Genomic DNA, 22,455 nt, shown 5'->3' on the forward strand with positions numbered 1-22,455 from the left:
AGTGGTATTCTCACTCTACTATTACTTCTCATTTATTGGTAGTAATGTTTCTCTAAAGAGAGACTGTCCCTTATCAACCATTATCTAAGATACGGTTTGTAGAGAGAAGGCACATTGAATAAATGCTTGATTCTCTCTCTTTTTTTTTTTTTTTTTTGTTTTGCGGTACGCGGGCCTCTCACTGTTGTGGCCTCTGCTGTTGCGGAGCACAGGCTCCTGACGAGCAGCCTCAGCGGCCGTGGCTCATGGGCCCAGCCGCTCCGCGGCATGTGGGATCTTCCCGGACCGGGGCACGAACCCGTGTCCCCTGCATCGGCAGGCGGACTCTCAACCACTGCGCCACCAGGGAAGCCCCTATTATTTTTATTGATATCCAAAATGTCCCACTTTGACTAGTGGGAGCCTTTAATTTTTTTCTTTTTTTAGTGGGAGCCATTTTAAGTTAGATCCTGAGTCTTTTCTTGACAAGTCTTGGAAGGTCTTTGGTATCTTCATTGTTTTTGGTGTAAGCAGATGTTACAGGCTCAAAGCTGGAATCAGCCTTTAGAATTTACTGAACACAATACAGGCGGTAGGGTGCTCATTCACCTGGGATTGTTTCTACATTTTTCAATGGACGAGGCTAGGAAATGTATTTTTTAAAAAAAAGAGTTCATACTGATATTTCCAAATCAGATGTAGGAGTATAGGAGTTTTATATTGTCTCATCAATATTATAGCTATATTTCATTTCCCCTACACTGGAAATTCCAAGTCCCAAAACCACCAAGATGGTGACTCATTTGCTTTATCCCCCAATACACATACAGAAGAACAATATCAACATAATGGTTACTGAAAACCTTTAAAGGTATTTTTTCAAAAATATTTTCCTTAGAGTATGTACCCCACTAGAGACATACAGTGAAGTTATTATGTTTTAAAGTTATTTACAATAGTTCCACGCTCTTTGGTTTTGCTGTCAGTTAATACATAGGTTCATGTGGTAGCTAGTCTCCAAGGCGGCCCCAGTGATCCCTGCCTCCTAGTACTCATGTTCTCGTGCAGGCCTTCCCCTCCACACTTAATTAGAATTAGTCTGGATAACCAATAGAAGAACACTGTACAAGTGATGGTATGCCACTTCTGAGATTAGTTTATTAAGACATTGGGGCTTCAGTTTTGGTTGTGTACACACACGCTCACTCTCTCTCTCTCTCTCTTTCTGGGATAACTTATCTTGGGAAAGCCAGATACCATGTCACAAGCAGCCCTATGGAGAGGCCCAAATTGAAAACAGACAATATCTCTGGCCACAACCAGCAAGTAACTGAGGGCTCTGTCAATAGCCACTCAAAGGGGCCTAGAAGTGGATCTTCTAGCCCTGGGTAAACCTTCAGGCGGCTGCATTCCTGCTGACATTTGGCATGAAATTTCATGGGAGACCTTGAGCGAGAACTACTCATCTAAGCTATTCCTGGATTCTTGTCTCTCAGAAACAGTGAGAGATCATATATGGTTATTGGTTTAAGTGGTCACCTTTTCAGATAACTTGTTATGCAGCAATAGATAACTAAAACAGACTGACTTTATTTTGTTTTCAATTTTTAGGGCTTGATTTTTTGAAACATTTAAGTTAGTTTTATATTTATGTAAAATACTTAAATAGTTCCAAAGCCAAATCTGCAGAACAAGATTTAGTCAGAGATTTGTGGTTCCTATTCTTGATCCCTCCATTATATTCCCTCTAGTCCCAATAGGTAACCATGTTTTTTAAAAAAAGTTTTCATTAATTCCTTCATTTTTAAAAACATAAGCAATAATAGATATTTAGAAGCATAATCTACATACTTCTCTTCACTTTGCTTTTGTTTAATTAATAGTATATCTAGCTATATTATTCCATACAATGATATATAGTATGGATATAGCCATACAATTATATATATGTGTGTATATATATGATTCATATATATAGTGAGATTCTTCATTACTTTCTACAGTTTTATTAAAGTTTTTGTAATACTCCATGTATGGATGTACCTTAGTTTTTTCAACCTGTCCCTTATTGATGGAAATTTAGATTGTTTACAGTTTTTGATATAATAAGTAATGCTGCAATGAATACCTTCTACATAAATTGTTAAACATATTTCCAGTATACCTGTGGGATAGATTTCTGAAAGTGAGATTTTCATGTCAAAAAATTCATACATAAGTAGTTTTGCTGATTATTGCCTAATTTCCTTCCAAAGTCGTTGTTCCATTTTAAATTTCCTCTACCTTCTAACAAAGTATGTTGTCAATTTTCTGGACTTTTGCCAGTGTAATAGGTGAGAAATTATGTCTCAAGGTGGTTTTAACTTACATTCCTTTTATTAAGAGCAAGGCTATATCTTTTGATATGTTTAAGGGTCATTTATATTTATCATTCTGTGACCTGTCTGTTCCTACATTTTATTCATTTTTCTAATAGTTTACTGTCCTTTTTCTTCTTAATTTTTAGATAGAAAATTCTATCTGTTAGGGATATATTTATCTATGACATAAGTTGCAGATATTTTCCCCAGTTTGTTAAGTATCTATGTGCTTTGCTGATGGTGGTTCTGGCCACATATGTGTAATCAAAATTATCACGTTTTTTCTTGTTGTATCTGCATGTTGAGTCACAGTTGAGAAAATTTTCCCTTATCTCAGATTATAGAGGACATTGCCCATTTTCTTGTACTACTGTGCAGTTATTTTTTCTATTAAATCCCTGATCCATTTGGAATACATCCTGGTATACATCGTTACATGTATAATATGTGAAGAATATACATGATTTAAAATTTTCTCTGTGGCTAGATAATCCTATATTGCTTATTAAAAAGTCTATGCTTTCCCTACTAATTTGTGATGTCATCTTTATTATACACAAAATTGCAATATGCCATTGGGTCTATTTATTCACTTTTTTTTTCAATTCTATTAGTCTCATCTATTTATGTGCCAAAATAACACTATTTTAGAGACAGAGATTTTACGTTTTATATCTGGTAATGCTAGCCATGTACCCACTGCTTTTCTATTCAGGGTTTTACTGACTATTCTTGCTTGTTTATTATTTCAAATTAACTTTATAACCAATTTGACTATTTACAAAACAAAAATCTGATACTATTTTTACTGGAATCAATTAAGTTTATAAATTACCTCAGGGAGGATTGACATCTTGATTTTGTTCATGTTTTTTCCCATTCTTCAGAATTGTGGTAAAATACCATGACATAAAATTCATTATCTTCACCATTTATAAGTGCACAGTTCAGTGGTATTAAGTCTACTAATGTTATTGTGCAACCATCACCACCATGCATCCACAGAACTCTTTTTATCATACAAAACTGAAACTCTATACCTATTAAACAACTGCCTATTCCCTCCTCCCCTCAGGCCCTGGCACCACCATTCTACTTTCTGTCCCTATGATTTGACTACTCTGAGTATCTTGTATAAGTGGAACCATACAGTATTTGCCTTTTTGTAACAGGCTTATTTCACTTAGCAAATGTGAAAATTATCCGTGTTGTAGCCTGTATCAGACTTTCCTACATTTTTAAGGCTGAATAATATTCCATTGTAGGCATACACCACATTTTGCTTATCCATTCATCTGGTGATGGACATTTGGGTTTCTTCTCCATTTTAGCCATTGTGAATAATGCTGCTATGAACATGGCTGTACAAATATCTCCTTGAGACCTTCCTTTCAACTCTTTTGTGTATTACCAGAAGTGGACTAGATGGACCTAATGGTAATTCTATTTTTAACTTTTTGAGAAACTGCTGCACAGCGGCTGCACCATATTACATTCTCACCAACAGTGCACAAGCATTCCAATTTCTCTACATCCTTGACAACATTTGTTATTTTCTGTTTATTTTTCCTTTCTTTCGTTTTTTTTTACTAGTAGCTATCCTAATGCGTGTGAGGTGGTACCTCATTATAGTTTTGATTTGCATTTCACTAATGTGATAGTGATGTTGAATATCTTTTCATGTGCTTATTGGTCATTGTGTATCTTCTTTGGAGAAATATCTATGCAAGGCCTTTGCCCATTTTTGAATCAGGTTGTTTTTGTTGCTGTTGTTGAGCTTTAGGATTTCTCTATATATTCTGGACATTAATCCCCTTATCAGATTTATGTTTTGCACATATTTTCTCCCTTTCTGTGGGCTGCCTTTCTACTCTCTTGATAGTGTCTTTTGATGCACAACATTTTAAAATTTTCATGAAATCCAGTTTGTCAATTTTTTATTCTGGTGCCTGTGCCTTTGGGGTCAGATCCAAGAAATCATTGCCAGATCTAATGTGAAGGTTTTTCCCTATTTTTCCTTTTAAGAGTTTTATAGGTTTAGATCTTAAATGTAAATCATAGATTCATTTTGAGTTAATTTTTGTATATGGTGATCATACTTTTGTATGCAGATATCCAGTTTTCCCAGTACGATTTGTTGAAAAAAACCTGTCTTTTTCCAATTGAATCATCTTGGCATCCTTGTCAAAAAATCATTTCAGGCTTCCCTGGTGGCACAGTGGTTAAGAATCCGCCTGCCAGTGCAGGACATGGGTTCGAGTCCAGGTCCGGGAAGATCCCACATGCCACGGAGCAACTAAGCCCGTGAGCCACAACTACTGAGCCTGCGCTCTAGAGCCTGCGAGCCACAACTACTGAACCCGTGCGCCGCAACTACTAAAGCCTGCACACCCTACAGCTTGTGCTCTTCAACAAGAGAAGCCACCACAATAAGAAGCCCGTGCACCACAACGAAGAGTAGCCCCCGCTCCCCGCAGCTAGAGACAGCCCACGCGCAGCAACAGAGACCCAACGCAGCCAAAAATAAATAAATAAATCTAAAAAAAATCATTTCAGCATATATGTGAAGGTGTATTTTTGGACTCCCTATTCTATTCCATTGGTCCATATGTCTGTCTTTATGCCAGTACTATACCATTTTTATTATTGTATCTTTGCAGTTAGTTTTGAAATGAGAAAGTATAAGTCCTCCAGCTTTGTTCTTTTTCAGGATTGTTTTGGATATTCAAGGTCCCTTGAGATTCCATATGAATTTTAGGATGAGTTTTTACATTTATACAAAAAAGGTCATTGGGATTTTGATAGAAAGTGATGATGTTAATTTTTTCTGTACAAGAATATAATAGCATGCCTTTCCATCATTCAAATATACTCATGTTTTTCAAGAGTATTTTATATTTTTCCTCATAAATGTTTGGACATTATTTCTTGTTCAGTTTATACCTATGTATTTGATTTATTTAGTTAGTTAATTTAGTTAAGTATCTATTTGCTATTGTAAATGGTGTTTTCCATTTTATTTTCTAACTAGTTTTTGTACGTACGTGTGTGTGTGTGTGTGTGTGTGTGTGTGTGTGTGTGTGTATATATGAAAGCCATTGATTTGTGGATATTGATGGTATAACTCTATTTTGCCAAATTCTCTTACTGTTCTTTTTTTAAATAAATTTATTTATTTTTGGCTGTGTTGGGTCTTTGTTGCTGTGCGTGGGCTTTCTCTAGTTGCAGCGAGTGGGGGATACTCTTCGTTGCGGTGCAAGGGCTTCTCATCGCAGTGGCTTCTCTTGTTGCAGAGCATGAGCTCTAGGCACGTGGGCTTCAGTAGTTGTCGCTCAAGGGCTCTAGAGCGCAGACTAAGTAGTTGTGGCACACAGGCTTAGTTGCTCCGTGGCATGTGGGATCTTCCCGGACCGGGGATCAAACCCGTGTCCCCTGCATTGGCGGGCAGATTCTTAACTATTGGGCCATCAGGGAAGTCCCTCTTACTGTTTTAATAGTTTCTTCATTAGAAACTGTGACAGTTTATATATATAATTTTACCATCTGAAAAGAGTTTTTCCTCCTTTTTAATTATTATGCCTGGATTGCTTTCTCTTGTTTAATTATATTAGCTAATACCTCCAACATAATATTAAAACCCAGCAGAGATATTGGGTACTTTGACTTCTCCTGACTCTAATGTGAAAGCCTCTAGTGTTTCTCCATTAAATAATATGTTGGCTTTGGGTTAATATATAGAGAGATGCATTTTGGAAACAAAAATGAATATTCTCAAGGAATTTACAGACTCATGGAAGGAGATAGACAAGGAAACAAACTATTTTAATAGTATAATAACATCTGCCATATGCACAGATTGATGTAGATGTACCTTAGAAAAGGCAGTTTTGGTGGTGAGACAGTGATGTTTCTTGATAGACTTGATATCTGTGTTGAGACCCCGATGTAATTAGGAGTTAAATAGAGAAGGAGGGAAGAGAATTTCGCATAAAAGTAACTGCATGGTCAAAGGATAGGAGATAAAAAGAAGCAGAACTCTATTTGGGACATAGAAGTTCAGTTTAGTGAAAGGTGGGGATTGAAGGGAAGTAGACAGTGAACAGAGTTGAGTCGGTACAATAAGTCAAGGAGTTTGAATTTTCTACTAGGGCACTGACGATTAAGCAATGGTGTTCAAGTGTTTTAAGTAGGGGCTACACTTGATCAGTGGTTTTGAAATTCCTCCTAAAAAAGGTAGCATATATATATCCCTGCCCCATTGGTGTTGTGCTTTGCCATGTGGCTTGCTTTGGCCAGTGGGATGTTAGTGGATATGACATAAGCAAAGACTTAAAATGTACTTGTGGTTGAGTAATGCAGTTGTGTTTGTCCTTTTGAAATGTTTCCATTACCATGAGAAGAGCTTGCCTTGAGGAGCCCATTGGATTCAGAACAATAAGAAAAACAGAGCAGACCTGAACCAAATCTGCAGTCTGGAGCCAAGCCTCGAAAATCCTACTGGAATAAGTAAAAGCTGTCTTACTCACATATGTGATGTGAACAAAAAGGATTATTGTTATAAACCACTGAGTATTGGGCTTGCTTGTCTCACAGCATTATTACTACCACAGCTGACCAATAAAGAGAAGAAAGCATAACAAAATAAGTCCTGTTTTAAGATAATTAAAATCTTCCTACTGATGTGTAATGGTGGTCTGACTAGGATGATGGCAGAAGAAACAGAAGAGGACACTTTGAGAGACATAAAAAAGATGGAATTTAAAGAGCTCAGTGATTAGTTGGATATCAGAGTTAGGGATGGAGAAGAGGAAAGCATGCACAGATTTCTTGCTTATGCAACTGGGAGAGTTGTGGGACCTTTCTGTGAGACACAGACCACAGGAAGAAGAGCAGGATCAAAGGTTTGGCTTTGAACTTGTTGGAGCTCAGCTGCCAATGCACAGTCAAGTGGAAATGTCCCTGACATCTGTCTATCCATCTATAAAATGAGGATAACATCATGTGTCTCTACCTACCTCAACGGCTGTTGTGGAGAACAAACAAGATAAAACATGCAAAAGGACTTTGTAAAGAACATACTACGAATCAACTGTGATAATTATTAAAATTAAAACACTAACACTTTCATTTTCATGCTGCCAGATGCAAAAAGCACACTTTAATTTTATTTTTGAAACTGTGCTACTGAGTCTGTTTCTAGTTATACATTCTTTTTTTTATTTTTTGAGAGAAGGCAGAGCTGATGCTTCTGAGAAGCAGTGTAAACAACATATATGTATTTTCAAAGACGTGGAAGGAGAGGACTTAGAGACAAAAGGTCCTAGGGCTGGCAGTGAGAAGAGCCAGGCTCTAACTGGAGAACTTGAACTATCATTTAAGCTCTCTGGGCCTCTTATTCTTCATTTGTGAAATGAAAGTTTGTATTTGTTGATTTCTAAGCTACCCTTACTGTTCTTGGATACATGAAACTACGGATTCTCTTAACATTTTCAGCTTTACTTACCTCCTACTAATGATAATCTTTAAATTTATCTGTAATTTAGAATAGAGTTTCATACTTGCCTGTCCCCACCCATGTTGGCTCAAGTCTCTATCAGCTACTTTTCTTTTAGAGCAAATTCAGCTGGTCCAGATTGCCTGTTACATCCCAGGCAGGAAGGCTTATTTTCATCTGTGTATGAGGAATAAGGATCTAGAAGTTCTGATTGGTTTACTTCTTTCACTGTGGCAGGATTCCCTTTACCACTTAGTCAAGGTGGTAGTGAGGGTCTCTGTACCAGGCAACTGTGGCTGCCACTGGCCGGCCAGGACCATACACTCGGCAGACAGAACCAATTAGGCCCCCACTTCCTATGAGGTATTGCTGTGTTTGGTGGCTGGGTGTTAGCTCTGCTGAGCCTCCCATCAGAAACCTCCTTGAATACTGGGAGAGGAGGGACAAATCATCTTCCTCTGGCACTACAGAGCTAGCAAAGAATCCAGATTGTGGAGGTCCAAGAACAGCCTACCCAATGAACATTCTGCCTTTTACAATGGCTAATCCAGAAACTGTACCCCAAATGGGTAACTTGATGTGATAGGGAGAGTGCCAAGAAACAAAATTTCATTTATAAGAGAAAAACTAGAAGTGACTTAAATGCCCATCAATAAGGGATTAGTTAAATGACCCATGTTATATCCATATAAAAGAATGAATACAGTTTGGGGATTAAGGACCTAGAACCTGGGCCTCAACTGTGGCTCTGCCACTTCTCAGCCTTATGACTAGGGCAAGGCACTTGACCTCTTTGTTTTTCAGTTCCTTCATCTATGATCTGAAGATAATAAGAGTTCCTACCTCATTGGGTGCTTGGGGAGTAGTAAATTAGTTAATATATGTAAAGAGCTTAGAATAGTGCCTGGCACATAGTAAATGCTATATAAGTGTTAGTTCTGATTATGACTCTCATAGAGACAATAAACATGATGCTTAGGATGAATTTTTTGAAGCTGGGGGAGAATTCTTGATATGAAGTGAATAGACCAGGATAATAAAGAGTATATACATAATGGTTCATATTCAGTGTCCATGCATGGAAGAAAGAAGAGAAAGAAATATACCACTATTTGATTGAGTTTTAATTTCTTCTTATTTATATTCTTCCGTTTTACAAAATTTCTACATGAGTATATAATATTTTATAATTAGAAGGATCAATAAAAATTTTAGGAAGGAAAAAGAGAAGTCCCCAGTGTTTGAGATCTTGCAAAACATGGTCTGAGTTCCATTGGTGGACTGGTAACCACTCCAAAGTTTAATCTTTGCAGAGTTCTCATGAGCAAAAGATCCCAAATCCACAGGATTTTATATTCTCATGACTGGAAACTAGTGAGCATCTGAGTGATTTAGTAAGGGCTATTAAAATTATAAACTAAAAATACTTATGTTAGAGTTTACTGCAGACTCTAAGTCAGTATTCTACTAAAATGTCTGGCTGTTACTTCATGCTTGGCAGTACTGCAAAACTCCTCTATATGTCGGTTTAATTGCAACTTCAGCAATTTTTGGAAATGGTACTTTGTTACCAATGAATCATTAGTTTGTCTTGATTTGGGTCCAGTTTTCAATTGCTGCTACTCTTGCTTTTTAATTACAAAGTAATAATCATTTAGAGTCATCATTACCAAGTTAGTTTGTTGTGGATTGTTTGGTTGATTCTTAACAGAGTGCAGTGATAATATATTTATATCAAGATAGTTTAAGGCTGATAATTTTTTGATGTCTAGACATATTTCATTGGATTTTGAATATAAATGATCTTTTCCTGTAATGTTAAAGCAGACGAACCCTCCCCCTCTAGCACACCCCAAATTTGCATGTATGGTGACATCACTGTATAACTATCGCTGAGTTAGTCACAGATAGAATAGGTTGGCCAATTCAGTTAGTGGTCAGCAAAGATGCAATACACAAACTGACCTTAAAATTCATTTTCAGATGAAAAAAAATGATTCTAATTCTATCTGATGCAAAATGTGTTAATTACCATTAGTAGAAGCGTGTGTTGGTGTGAGTCTATGTTTCCAACCTAACTCTCAATTTTCCTAGCCAATTACCAAGAAAAGTTCAGGTATTTGTTACTCACTTGGCCATCCAGAAATCTGCAACTGAGTGCTCCCGTTAGGAGTTTCTGGTTGTCCTCTGGTTTCTGGTTTTTCTCTGGGTGCTTGCTCTTTTCCACTTCATCTGGGTTATGATTGATTTGATGATCTGTGGGATTAGTAGAAGCTGGGGGGTCTCTGCTAATCTGCTTTGCAGTACCAGACGCTGATTTCTGAAGTACGGTTTGCGTTTCTGCCTTCAAGTTCTCATTCTCTTTGCTGGGAAGAAACAGTTTTGCACTTTGTTACTCAGGGCAGACTCCATCTGCACGAGGCTGGCATAAGCAAAGTAAGGTATTAGCATGGTGTTGGGAACATTGGTAACTTAGCATGGCGTAATGAAGAAGTAAACGTTGGCTATTTGTCTAGGGATCATTTACCATGGAGAGACCATGTTATTCTCTTCTCAGGCTTTATCTTCCATATACTCATAATCTGTCCATCTGCTCCAAAACCCTTACTGTAAGAAACGGCAGTGTCAAAGATGAACCGTAAAGGTTATCACATATCTTTTTTTACTTACAAGTCTAACAGGTATTTCCAGTGTTTGCAACTAGAAAAGGAAGAAAGTCAAGGCAGTTTGCCAGCTCCAGTTCTGCTCTATGTCTCTCCTTAATTGCCTCACCGTGAGGCTTCTTTTTCTCTCAGTAGTCTTCCATTTAATTTTAATATTAAATATAGAGGGAAAGAAAAACCTGTAGGAAATTTAAATAAAAAACAAAAATCTAAAAATTATTCAATGTTGTTTAATAACTAAAGACATAAGTCAAAACAATTACAAGGTATTGTTTTATTTGTTTAATTTAATTTATTTTTTTAAGTATTATTTATTTTTTAAATTTTTGGCTGCACTGGGTCTTTGCTGCTGTGAGCGGGCTTTTTTCTGGTTGCAGTGAGTAGGGGTTACTTTTCGTTGTGGTGCACGGGCTTCTCATTGTGGTGGCTTCTCTTGTTGTGGAGCACAGGCTCTAGGCACGCAGGCTTCAGTAGTTGTGGCATGCGGTCTCAGTAGTTGTGGCTTGCGGGCTCTAGAGCACAGGCTCAGTAGTTGTGGCACATAGGCTTAGTTGCTCTGCGGCATGTGGGATCTTCCCAGACCAGGGCTTGAACCTGGGTCCCCTGTCCCTTGCATTGGCGGGTGGATTCTTAACCACTGCGCCACCAGGGAAGCCCAAGGCATTGTTTTAAATATAGAAAACTTCTTTAGAAATAAGAAAAACAAATGCTCATGGTCTCATAAATAGATATAATTCTTATAGTGGATGACCAGACTAAACACGTTAAGAGTCAGGAACTTGAAATTTTTAACCTAGTAAATCAATTTTTAAGACTGTATATTAAGGGAAAAATGCAGAAAAAGAAAAATTTAAAACTCTATTTTTTAATAGATGGATGTGTTGAGTATTTCATTCTATGTTCATATGAGAGAATGTATGGAGCCATTAAAATAGTTATGAATAATTTTAATGACAAAAGAAAATGTCTAGTTATACAAATAAATGAAAATATATAATTATCTTAACTATAAATTCATGTATAGATGTATATGTGTTCATGTGTTAGAGTACATAGTATATCTAGAAGGAAATGTCAGAAGTAAACAGTAAGTATCTCCTAATAGAAGTTAGGATATTGCATTATACTATATTATATCATATTATATCTTATAAAACTATTATTCTAAATTTCCTACATGAGGAAATGTTATTTTATTATCAGGAAAAATAAATTTAAAAATAGCTATGCCTTAAGCAGAACACTCTATGACATAAATCACAGCAAGATCCTTTTTGACCCACCTCCTAGAGTAATGGAAATAAAAACAAAAATAAACAAATGGGACCTAAAGAAACTTAAAAGCTTTTGCACAGAAAAGGAAACCATAAACAAGATGAAAAGACAACACTCAGAATGGGAGAAAATATTTGCAAATGAAGCAACTAATAAAGGATTAATCTCCAAAATTTACAAGCAGCTCATGCAGCTCAATATCAAAAAACCAAACAACCCAATCCAAAAATGGGCAGAAGACCTAAATAGATATTTATCCAAAGAAGATATACAGACTGCCAACAAACACATGATAGGATGCTCAACATCACTAATCATTAGAGAAATGCAAATCAAAACTACAATGAGGTATCACCTCACAATGCTCAGAATGGTTATCATCAAAAAATGTAGAAACAGTAAATGCTGGAGAGGGTGTGGAGAAAAGGGAACCCTCTTGTGCTGTTGGTGGGAATATAAATTTATATAGCCACTATGGAGAACAGTATGGAGGTTCCATAAAAAACTAACAATAGAAGTACCATATGACCCAGCAATCCCACTACTGGGCATTTACCCGGAGAAAACCATAATTCAAAAAGAGGCACATACCACAATGTTCACTGCAGCTCTATTTACAATAGCCAGGACATGGAAGCAACCTAAGTGTCCATTGACAGATGAATGGATAAAGGTGGCACATATATACAATGGAATATTACTCAGCCATAAAAAGAAACGAAATTGAGTTATTTGTAGTGAGGTAGGTGGACCTAGAGTCTGTCATACAGAGTGAAGTTAAGTCAGAAAGAGAACAACAAATACTTTGTGCTAACACATATATATGGAATCTAAAAAGAAAAAAAAAAGTTCTGAAGAACCTAAGGGCAGGACAGGAATAAAGACGCAGACATAGAGAATGGACTTGAGGACACAGGGAGGGGGAAGGGTAAGCTGGAACGAAGTGAGAGAGTGGCATGGACATATATACACTACCAAATGTAAAATAGATAGCTAGTGGGAAGCAGCCGCATAGCACAGGGAGATCAACTCGGTGCTTTGTGACCACCTGGAGGGGTGGGATAGGGAGGGTGGGAGGGAGATGCAAAAGGGAGGTGATATGGGAATATATGTATATGTACAGCTGATTCACTTTGTTATATAGCAGAAACTAACACACCATTGTAAAGCAATTGTACTCCAATAAAGATGTTAAAAAAATAAATAACATTAAAAAAAATAGCTATGCCTTATGCCTAGATGGTTGTATACATTTTAGCTCTTGTTATTGACACAGTGGAAAGGACCCATTTTAAAGCATGTCATGTTATGTGAGCATAAAACAATTGCTACAATACTTGTTTATTTGAATAAGGCCAAGATTTGATGTATGTATATTTTTTACATTAATTCTCTTAGTCATGGCAGCATGAGAAGCAAAGAAGGCTTAAGAAAGAACTCTGAGGAACACCTACATTTACAGAGAGAAGAGCCCTAAAAGGAGATTTAGAAGAAATTCTAAGTAAGGTGGAAGGGAAACCAGGAGAATGTGGTCTGGCAGCAAAGTGAAGAGAATGTTTCCAGAGAGAGGGCATAGTCAACAGTGTCATGTGCTGCTGAGAAAGATGAGTCCTGAAATGTGTCCGTTGAGTTAAGCCATAAGTACGTCATCAGGAATCTTGATAAGGGGAGCTTCCTGAGGTAACAGAGGTGGACGCTAGAGTGAAGTGGGTTGAGGGGAGAGGGGAGACATAAAGCTAAAGGTAGGAAGTATAAAGACCTCTGTGAAGAATTTTGGCTGCAAGAGAAGAGAGCGATGGGGTGGTGCTGGAGTGCAATGTTGATTTCAGATAGGGCTTTGTTATTATTCTGTTCATCTCCAAAATATACAAACAGCTTGTACAACTCAACAACAAAAAAACAAACAACCCAATCAAAAAATGGGCAGAAGACCTTAATAGACATTCCTCCAAAGAAGACATATAGATGGCCAGTAGGCACATGAAAAGATGCTCAACATCGCTAATTATTAGAGAAATGCAAATCAAAACTACAATGAGATACCACCTCACACTGGTCAGAATGGCTATCATTAAAAAGTCTACAAATGACAAATGCTGGAGAGGGTATGGAGAAAAGGGAACCCTCCTACACTGTTGGTGGGAATGTAAGTTGGTGCAGCCACTATGGAAAACAATGTGGAGGTTCTTCAGAAAACTAAACATAGAATTACCATATGGTCCAGCAACCCCACTCCTGGGTATATACCTGGACAAAACTATAATTCAACAAGATACATGCACACGTATGTTCATAGAAGCACTATTCACAACAGCCAAAACATGGAAACAACCTAAATGTCCATCAATAGAAGAATGGATAAAGAAGATGTGGTAAATATATACAATGGAATACTACTCATTCTTAAAAAAGAACGAAATAATGCCATTTGCAGCAACATGGATGCAACTAGAGATTATCATACTAAGTGAAGTAAGTCAGAAACAGAAAGACAAATACCATATGATATCACTTATATGTGGAATCTAAAATATGGCACCCGTGAACATATCTACAAAACAGAAACAGACTCACAGACACAGAGAAGAGACCTGTGGTTGCCAAGGGGGAGAGGCGTGAAGGAGGGAAGGACCGGGAGTTTGGGATTAGCAGATGTAAGTTATTGTATATAGAATGAATAAATAACAAGGTCCTACTACTGTGTAGCACAGGGAACTATATTCAATATCCTGTGCTAAACCATAAGGGAAAGGAATATAAAAAAAAGCATGTCTCTATGTGCATCACTGAGTCACTTTGCTGCATAGCAGAGATTGGCTCAACATTGTAAATCAACTATACTTCAATTAAAAAAAACAAAATTATAAAAAAGAAACTAAAGACAGTAGGGACTTTAACATATTTAAATGAAGAGCCGGGACTTCCCTGGTGGCACAGTTGTTAGGAACCCGCCTGCCAATGCAGGGGACACAGGTTCGATCCCTGGTCTGGGAAGACCCCACGTGCTGCAGAGCAACTAAGCCTGTGCACCACAACTACTGAGCCTGTGCTCTAGAGCCTGCGAGCCAAAACCTCTGAAGCCCGCATGCCTAGAGCCCGTGCTCTGCAACAAGAGAAGCCACCGCAATGAGAAGCCCACTCATAGCAATGAAGAGCAGTTCCCGCTCACCACAACTAGAGAAAGCCCGTGTGCAGCAACGAAGACCCAACGTAGCCATGAATAAATAAAAAAATAAACAAACAAAAAATAAATGAAGAGCCAACTGACCAAAGGAGAGGATATCATTGATTAAATAAGGTGAACCCTGACAAAGTAAGATCTCTGAGAGAACAGAGATAGAAATGAAACTTCAGGGTGGGGAAGTAGGAAGATGGGTGAAGATGTAGGCAAATTTTAACATTTGGCGACAGGAGACTGACCAAATTGCTGACAGCTTGAATTTTCTCTTTGACATACAAGGTATGGTTACTTGTTGGGTCTCAAGAAAGGAAATGCTGGGGTAGGAAGTCTGAATTAAGGACATACGGCCTGACATAGCTTCTATAAAGAGTGGAAGATAGCTGATCAGAAAAATAAGGAAGGTTGTCTGGGCACAACTGAGCAGCCACTGAAGGTTGGAGACCAGGGATTTTGCAGCATCAGTTGGAGAGGGCACATGCCCAGTAGTCCTCGTGGAGACGCAAGGAAGGCAGACAGCGGGGCTCGTCCAGAGCTGGGGCTTTGCCAGACAGGTGCAATCAAATGGCAATACAGCAAGATGGGAATGCTAGAAGAAGAGTGTATATATAACACACAGTTCTTGCAATGAGAGAAGACATATAACATACGGTCCCTGACCTCAAGATATTTCATTTCATTTCGCTGTCCAAAAATAACAGAAATAATGTTAACAACTGGTATAAACTTGCTTCTAGAAGTCAGGATAGTGGTTATCTTTGGGGGGAGGTATAAAGTCCAGAAGGGAACATCAGGGGGCCTTCTAGGATTTTGGTACCATTCTGTTTCTGGATCTGGATGTCTGACACAAGGGTAAATCAGGTTTGTGAAAATTCAGTGAGTGGTATACTTGTAATGTGCACTTTTATATATTACATAGGTATATTTCTATAGAGTGTTAAAAGAAATTGGCATAAAATTTACATAAATAATATGAAATCTACCTAATTTGTATATAAATAAATGTCAAGTGAGTGTTACAAAGAATCAGTGCTATTTGAAGTTCCTAAGAAAGATAAGTAACTATGGTTTGCAATGGTTGCAAAAATAATGGTATTACTGGGCTTCCCTGGTGGTGCAGTGGTTGAGCGTCCGCCTGCCGATGCAGGAGACACGGGTTCGTGCCCCGGTCCGGGAGGATCCCACATGCCACGGAGCGGCTGGGCCCATGAGCCATGGCCGCTGGGCCTGTGCGTCCGGAGCCTGTGCTCTGCAATGGGAGAGGCCACAACAGTAAGAGGCCCGCATACTGCAAAAAATAAAAAAATAACAATAGTATTACTGAGTATTTACCTACATGGCAGCCACATTATAGCCATTTACAAACATTCTTTTATTTAATCTTTAGATCAACCCTATGGGTAGGTACCCGTATTACTTTCATTTTAGGATGAAAAAATATAGGTTCCGACAGTTCACGCGATTTGTCCAATTCTACATAGATACATCCACAGGGTCTAAGTCTTCTTGATCGCACCTTGATTGTTCCGAGTCAGGACAGGATCCATGGAAGTTAGGGAATATGTGAGGAACAGAAATTAGAGGACGAGGCATGCAGGAAGTGAGGATTAAAAAGCAAAAATGGTCCTGGGGCAGACAGTTAACTCTTCTGGATGAAGGCAAGGGGGATGAATCATCTTTGCTTTAATCACCTTCAAAATCATTTTGTGGGCAGTCTCAGGACAGAATTGCCTGAGAAATGTTAAATGTAACTGTCTGTTAAAACAGCCACAGTAGATGTAAAATCAAAAATGACCTGTTAACTCTGTTCAAAGTAAAAGCTGTTTTTCTTTTTTTTTAAAACAAACAGCATACATAGCACTTTAAAATTATGAGAAAGACTCCCTAGCTGAGAAATGGCATGTGTCTGCTATGAGCACAATTCGTCAACAGGCATTTGTGGTTATGTTGTTCACAAACCCACAGTTCTTTCCTCTAGGCTTGTGTGCTCTCTACCTGCAGTATTGAAAATAGAAATTTGCCATTTCAAAGGAAGGAAAAAAATGTCATCAATACCGTCTAGGAAGCAAGACACAGCTAGCTTCCTCATATGTACTGCTAACCTCAGCTGCTGCTTTCAGGGATGCTGTGAAGGGTTTAGTGTCATCTGGGAACTATGGCAATTAGGAAGGATGACAGTAATGCTGGATGATAAATAAATGAGGAGAAAACTGTCCAATTGTTCCCTTTCTCACACTAGGCTCTTCCTGCAAATCAGCCCTTTAGTGCCACCCTTTTGTAGAGCTCAGAGTCTCAGGATTAGAAAGAAACATTGCAAGGGTGTCTCGTAGCATCCTCTGCCCAAAGCAATATACAGATCCCACACTGGCCCCACCTCCCATGCAACTCCATCTCACCAGATTTCACATTTGATTTGGATTACACCCCTCGTGAGAACATCAACTCGCAAATGGAGGACCCAGGGGGCTCAGCAGAAAGGTCACCAGATGCCATCTTAAAGGTCTGCCAGCCTTGGCAGAGGTTCAGTGCTGCCAATTTCCAACTGCGTACCATCTAACAGGCCTCAAACCCTCTGGAGAAGACAGTCCAGAGTGTGCCAACACAGTGAATGGGGATCTAATTTCAGTAAATGAAAGCATGTTCTTGTTTGGAAGTAATAACAGATAATCGGCACAACCAGACTTTTCTCTTTTAAAAACACAACAACAAAATAAAAAATAAAGTGGGACTGGGGAGGGGACTGCAGCTGAAAACCTCACCAAACTCCATGGGGAAGCTGAAACGTAAAGCCTGTGCTAATGTAGCAAACGTTGTTGTGATGAAATGTGAGGGTTTTTTCCTCTTCTTTTTTTTTTTTTGTTTACTCCCTGGAGCCATCCATATACTATTATCATTGATGCTTAGTCTTCAGAAAGATTTTTAAAGTACATTAATTCCCAAACCCATGCCCAAATTATTTCTTTGTCATTGTAATTATGCTAGCTAACATGTCCTACATGCTTATTTCTGTGTCAGCCACTGTGTATAAGTTCACATAAATTATTTCATGTTATTCTAATAATCCTGAAAAGTAGGTATTATGATCATCATTGTACAGATGAGAAAAAAAATCATAAGGGAGATTAAGTAAATTGCTCATTGATAAACTGATAATAAGTAGAGATCTAGGGCTCAGACCCAGGTCTGTACGGATCCAAAGCGTGTACTCCTTCCTCCACATTTCTCCTCAACTTCATACCCATAATAAACAAAATGGCTACTGTTAAACAAGAGGATTTTGATTCTCTTTTAAAATGTTAATAAAAAATAATGTATATAGAAGTACCTAGTCCATCTTCCAACCTAGGCTTATAAAGTCCCTCTCAGAACACCCAAGTGGCCATCCTTCAGCTTTGATTTGTACCTTCCCAGGGACAAGGGATTCATAACATTCCCAAAGTTATTTCCAAAGTATCCCACATCTCTCTTCATAGCATTGAGCCACATTCTGACAACAATGAAAATAACCAAAGTGTATTTTTCATGGCATTTTGCACTATACTACTTTACAGAATGAGAACAGTTTCTCAAATTGGGGCCATTTTGGCTGCAAAATTAGTAACCAGTTCAATCACCAATTGTTCTTTGGTATGATTTACTCCTCCCCTCCCCCTTTTCTTTTCTTTTTTAATTGAGGTATAGTTGACTCACAATGTTATATTAGTTTCTGGTTACAGCACAGTAATTCACTATCATTATAGATTTTACTCCATATAAAGTTATTATAAAATGTTGGCTATATTCCCTGTGCTGTACATTTTATACATGTTTTATACCTAGTTGTTTGTACCTCTTTGTCCCCTTCACCCATTTGCTCCTCCCCCAACCCCTCTCCCCTCTGGCAACCACCAGTCTGTTCTCTGTAACTGGGAGTCCCTTTCTGTCTTGTTATATTCATTTGTTTTATTCTTTAGCTTCCACATATAAGTGAAAACATACAGTATTTGTTTTTCTCTGTCTGACTTATTTCACTAAGCATCCAGGTCCATCCGTGTTGTCATAAATGGCAAAATTTCATTCTTTTTTATGGCTAAGTAATATTCCATTGCATATATAATGTTCTTTATCCATTCATCTGTTGATGAACACTTAGGTTGCTTCCATAGCTTGGTTACTGTAAATAATGCTATGAACATTGGGATGCACATATCTTTTCCAATTAGTGTTTTCGTATTCTTCAGATAAATTAACTCACAGAAGATGATATGCCAACATACCTACTCTTCTGAAACCTTTTTACATGTAAGTCCAATTCTACAGCATTAGGCATATTTACACCATGGATGTTTTCTTCTGTTTTACTTGTTTTTTAGCTATGCATTATTACCTTCTTAGTCAGGGTTGCAGTGAGCATCCAATCCACTCACTGTCTTCAGGCTGTGTTGTCTTCAAAGATCTCACAGTTAAGCGGGAAAAGCAGACATTTAAATAGAAAATTATAATATAATGTGATAATTGAAAAAAATAGAGTATGTAAAAAAAAGATATAGAATCACAGAGGGTTGTCAAACCAAATCTGCTTAAGAGGAGTGGAAATGACTTCATGAAGGAATTGATTTATAAGATAGCAGGTGAAAGAGAAAGTAAGAGGTGGGAGAATATTCCAGATAGAATGAAGGGCTTGTTCTTGGAGAAAAAGACAGTGATTGAACTTCAGACCACCTGAGGCGGGTAAGAATTGTGTAGGGTGCTGGATAATAAGATAGAAACTTGGGTCACTCTGAACTTATTAAATCAGAATTTCTGAAAGCAGGACAAGAAAATTTATATTCTTATCAAACACCTCAGATGATTCCTGTGTACACTGAAGTTTGAGAAACAATGGCATAGACAATGAAAAAGGAAGGTCTTTCCCATAGTTGTGCAAAATGTACAAATAATTTCAGGCAGTGGCTAAGGACGTGAGCTATATGTCCAAGACACCTGGTTTTGAGTCCTAACCCCAAACATAACTTGTGTGATTTTGATAAGTTATTTCACATCTCTAATTTTCAGTTTCTCATCTGTGAGATTAGAAAAATAATACTTATCAAGATAAGGTGTATAAAATATTTAGCACCGAGCCTGGGTTCCCAGTCAGCCCATGACAAATGGTAATTTTATTTTAGTCCTAAGTTAAAGTGCTATCTCCTTTATCAACACCTTTCTCATCACCCAGGTACAGAAGGGGTGCTCTTTCCTTTGGATCCCCAAACTTTCTTTGTTGATAGGTAAAACTAAAGTTTGAAGGATCAACATTTCACAGTTCATAGGAACTGAGGAAAATCTATTTAAACAGATAAAAAGACAGAGTTCATGTAATCTCTCCCACCACCTTGTTATTTACTAATAATAGTAAATACAAGTTATAGAAATCACCCACTTTAAAAAAAAGCAGATTAATTCATATTTAAAATCTGCTCTGATAAAGCACAATTCTTTGGAATCACATTCCTTAATTTTACAGGAAAAAAAAAAAACCCAAAACCCCAAACATTGTTGTATCAAAGTGTCCTCAGGTGAATTATACCCAGGAGCTGTGCAGACTGTGCTGTTTTTAAATCTTTGAGCCAACAATTTCAACTATAGGCTTGAAATTGAATGTTCTTTGCACTTGCATTCTCCCCTGTTTCTAAGCAAGATAATTGTGCAACTGCCTGGCCTCTTCATCAATTATCTCCGTGCTTTAAGGCACAGCTCTGAGCCAGGTTTTCCATCCATGCTCTGAGATCCTCGAACGGCTCCTACAGTTCTTCTCTCTCTGTAACATGTTCTGGATACATCCGCAGGGTCTATGGGAACAAGGAGCAATAATGATTGCTATAGGGGTTTTGTTTAATTAGATTGAACTAAATCAGTGGTATGTAAAGATACCATGGATTTGAAAAGTGTACTATAGGAAAGGAGGGGAGGAATGAATAGGCAGAGCACAGGATTTTTAGGGCAATACTACTCTGTCTGATACTATAATGGTGAATGCATGCCATTATACATTTACCCAAACCCATAGAATGTACAACACCAAGAGTGAACTTTAAAGTAAACCATGGACTTTCAGTGATTATTATGTGTCAGTGTAGGTTCATCAATTATAACCAATGTACCACTCTGGTGAGGGATGTTGATAATGGGGAAAACTACGCATGTGTGGAGGCAGGAGGTATATGGGATGTCTCTATACCTTCCTTTCAATTTTGCTGTGAACTTAAAACCGCTGTAAAAAATAAAGTCCTAAAAAAAGTGTACTGCATAAAAATAAATCTGTGCTTTCTCAAAATTATAAGTGGTTAAACTATATGTGGCAAGGTATTATCTCTTTATAGAAAGTTTCCCTGTATGTATACAAGAACTTATGTTTTGTTTTGCTCTTAAACCAAACTAGGATTATACAGTTTTGTGATCTTTTAAAATTTTTCCAGTTGACAATATAATGTGGATACCTTACACATCAATGTTTATGTATCCACAAGAACATTTAAAGTGTCTAGATAGTATTTCATTGTATAGATATACAAGAGTTTATTTAACTAGTCCTCTATTATTTGGGAACATTTACTGTTCTCAAATTTTTACTAGTTTAAATATTGCTTCTCTGCTGGACATTCTCCTTTTCTCCGACTTCCTTGTGTCCTCATCCACCCTGAGAAGCTGAGCTTTGTGGACTGATCAGCTGGTCAGCTCCCATGTCTTCTGATTCTGGCCCTGGCAGGAGACTGGTTCTCCCTGCAAGAGTGTCTCAAGCTACTTGTGTCTTCTGCCCAAAGGTCACTATTTTCTCCAGGTGGCCTGAGTTACAGAATGCTTCCATCTCAATAACATTCCCCTTTTCCAATCTCTGCAGACCTTGCAGCTGCTAGCCCATGATTCCTGTATTATATCTTGCAATTCTTTTACTCTTGTAAACAAATCCTCCTAGAATCATCCTAATTTGAGTTATGTAATCTGTTTCCTACTGGACCCAGACTTGTATATGCTTGTGTACATTTTTGAAACCAAACCATTACATCTACCCATAATTATTTCCACAGAATTGATTCACAGGTGGTGATTTGATGCCAAAGTACATACACTTTTAAGGCTTTTTATAAGTATATCTAAAAAACAATAGCATATGAGTACTCTTTTTCCTAAACCCTTGTCAACCTTGGTATTTCCATTATAAAAACATTTCCAATTTGATTGTTAGAAAATAATATCTCACTGTTGTTTAAACTTCTTTCATTACCACTCAGGTTAATTCCCTACCCCACTTCCCCAACCATACATATATACCTAGTGTTCATTTTTATTTCTTCTTTTGTGAATTGCCTGTCTAGATCTTTTGCCAGTTTTTGAAACTGGGCTGATCATCTTTTTCCTATTGATTTGTAAGGGCTCTTTATACATTAAGAGGATTAATTTTTTCCTGTCATATATGTTGTAAATAGTGTTTTGTTTTTGCCTTTTACTATTTATTATATTTTTGGAAGTGTAGGATTTCAAATGGTA

The 22,455-nt window shown here is 37.7% G+C and overlaps 1 protein-coding gene across 1 annotated transcript in view; it reads right to left on the reverse strand.

The window, feature by feature from the left end:
• Positions 1–22,455, reverse strand: part of C1H1orf87 (chromosome 1 C1orf87 homolog) — a 116,128-nt gene that overhangs the window by 86,026 nt on the left and 7,647 nt on the right. Inside the window, 1 exon segment of the mRNA XM_060005556.1 lies at positions 9,965–10,199. Coding sequence (XP_059861539.1) covers positions 9,965–10,199 — 235 coding nt within the window.

Source organism: Delphinus delphis, chromosome 1 (assembly GCF_949987515.2).
Source record: "Delphinus delphis chromosome 1, mDelDel1.2, whole genome shotgun sequence".
Classification (NCBI taxonomy): domain Eukaryota; kingdom Metazoa; phylum Chordata; class Mammalia; order Artiodactyla; family Delphinidae; genus Delphinus; species Delphinus delphis.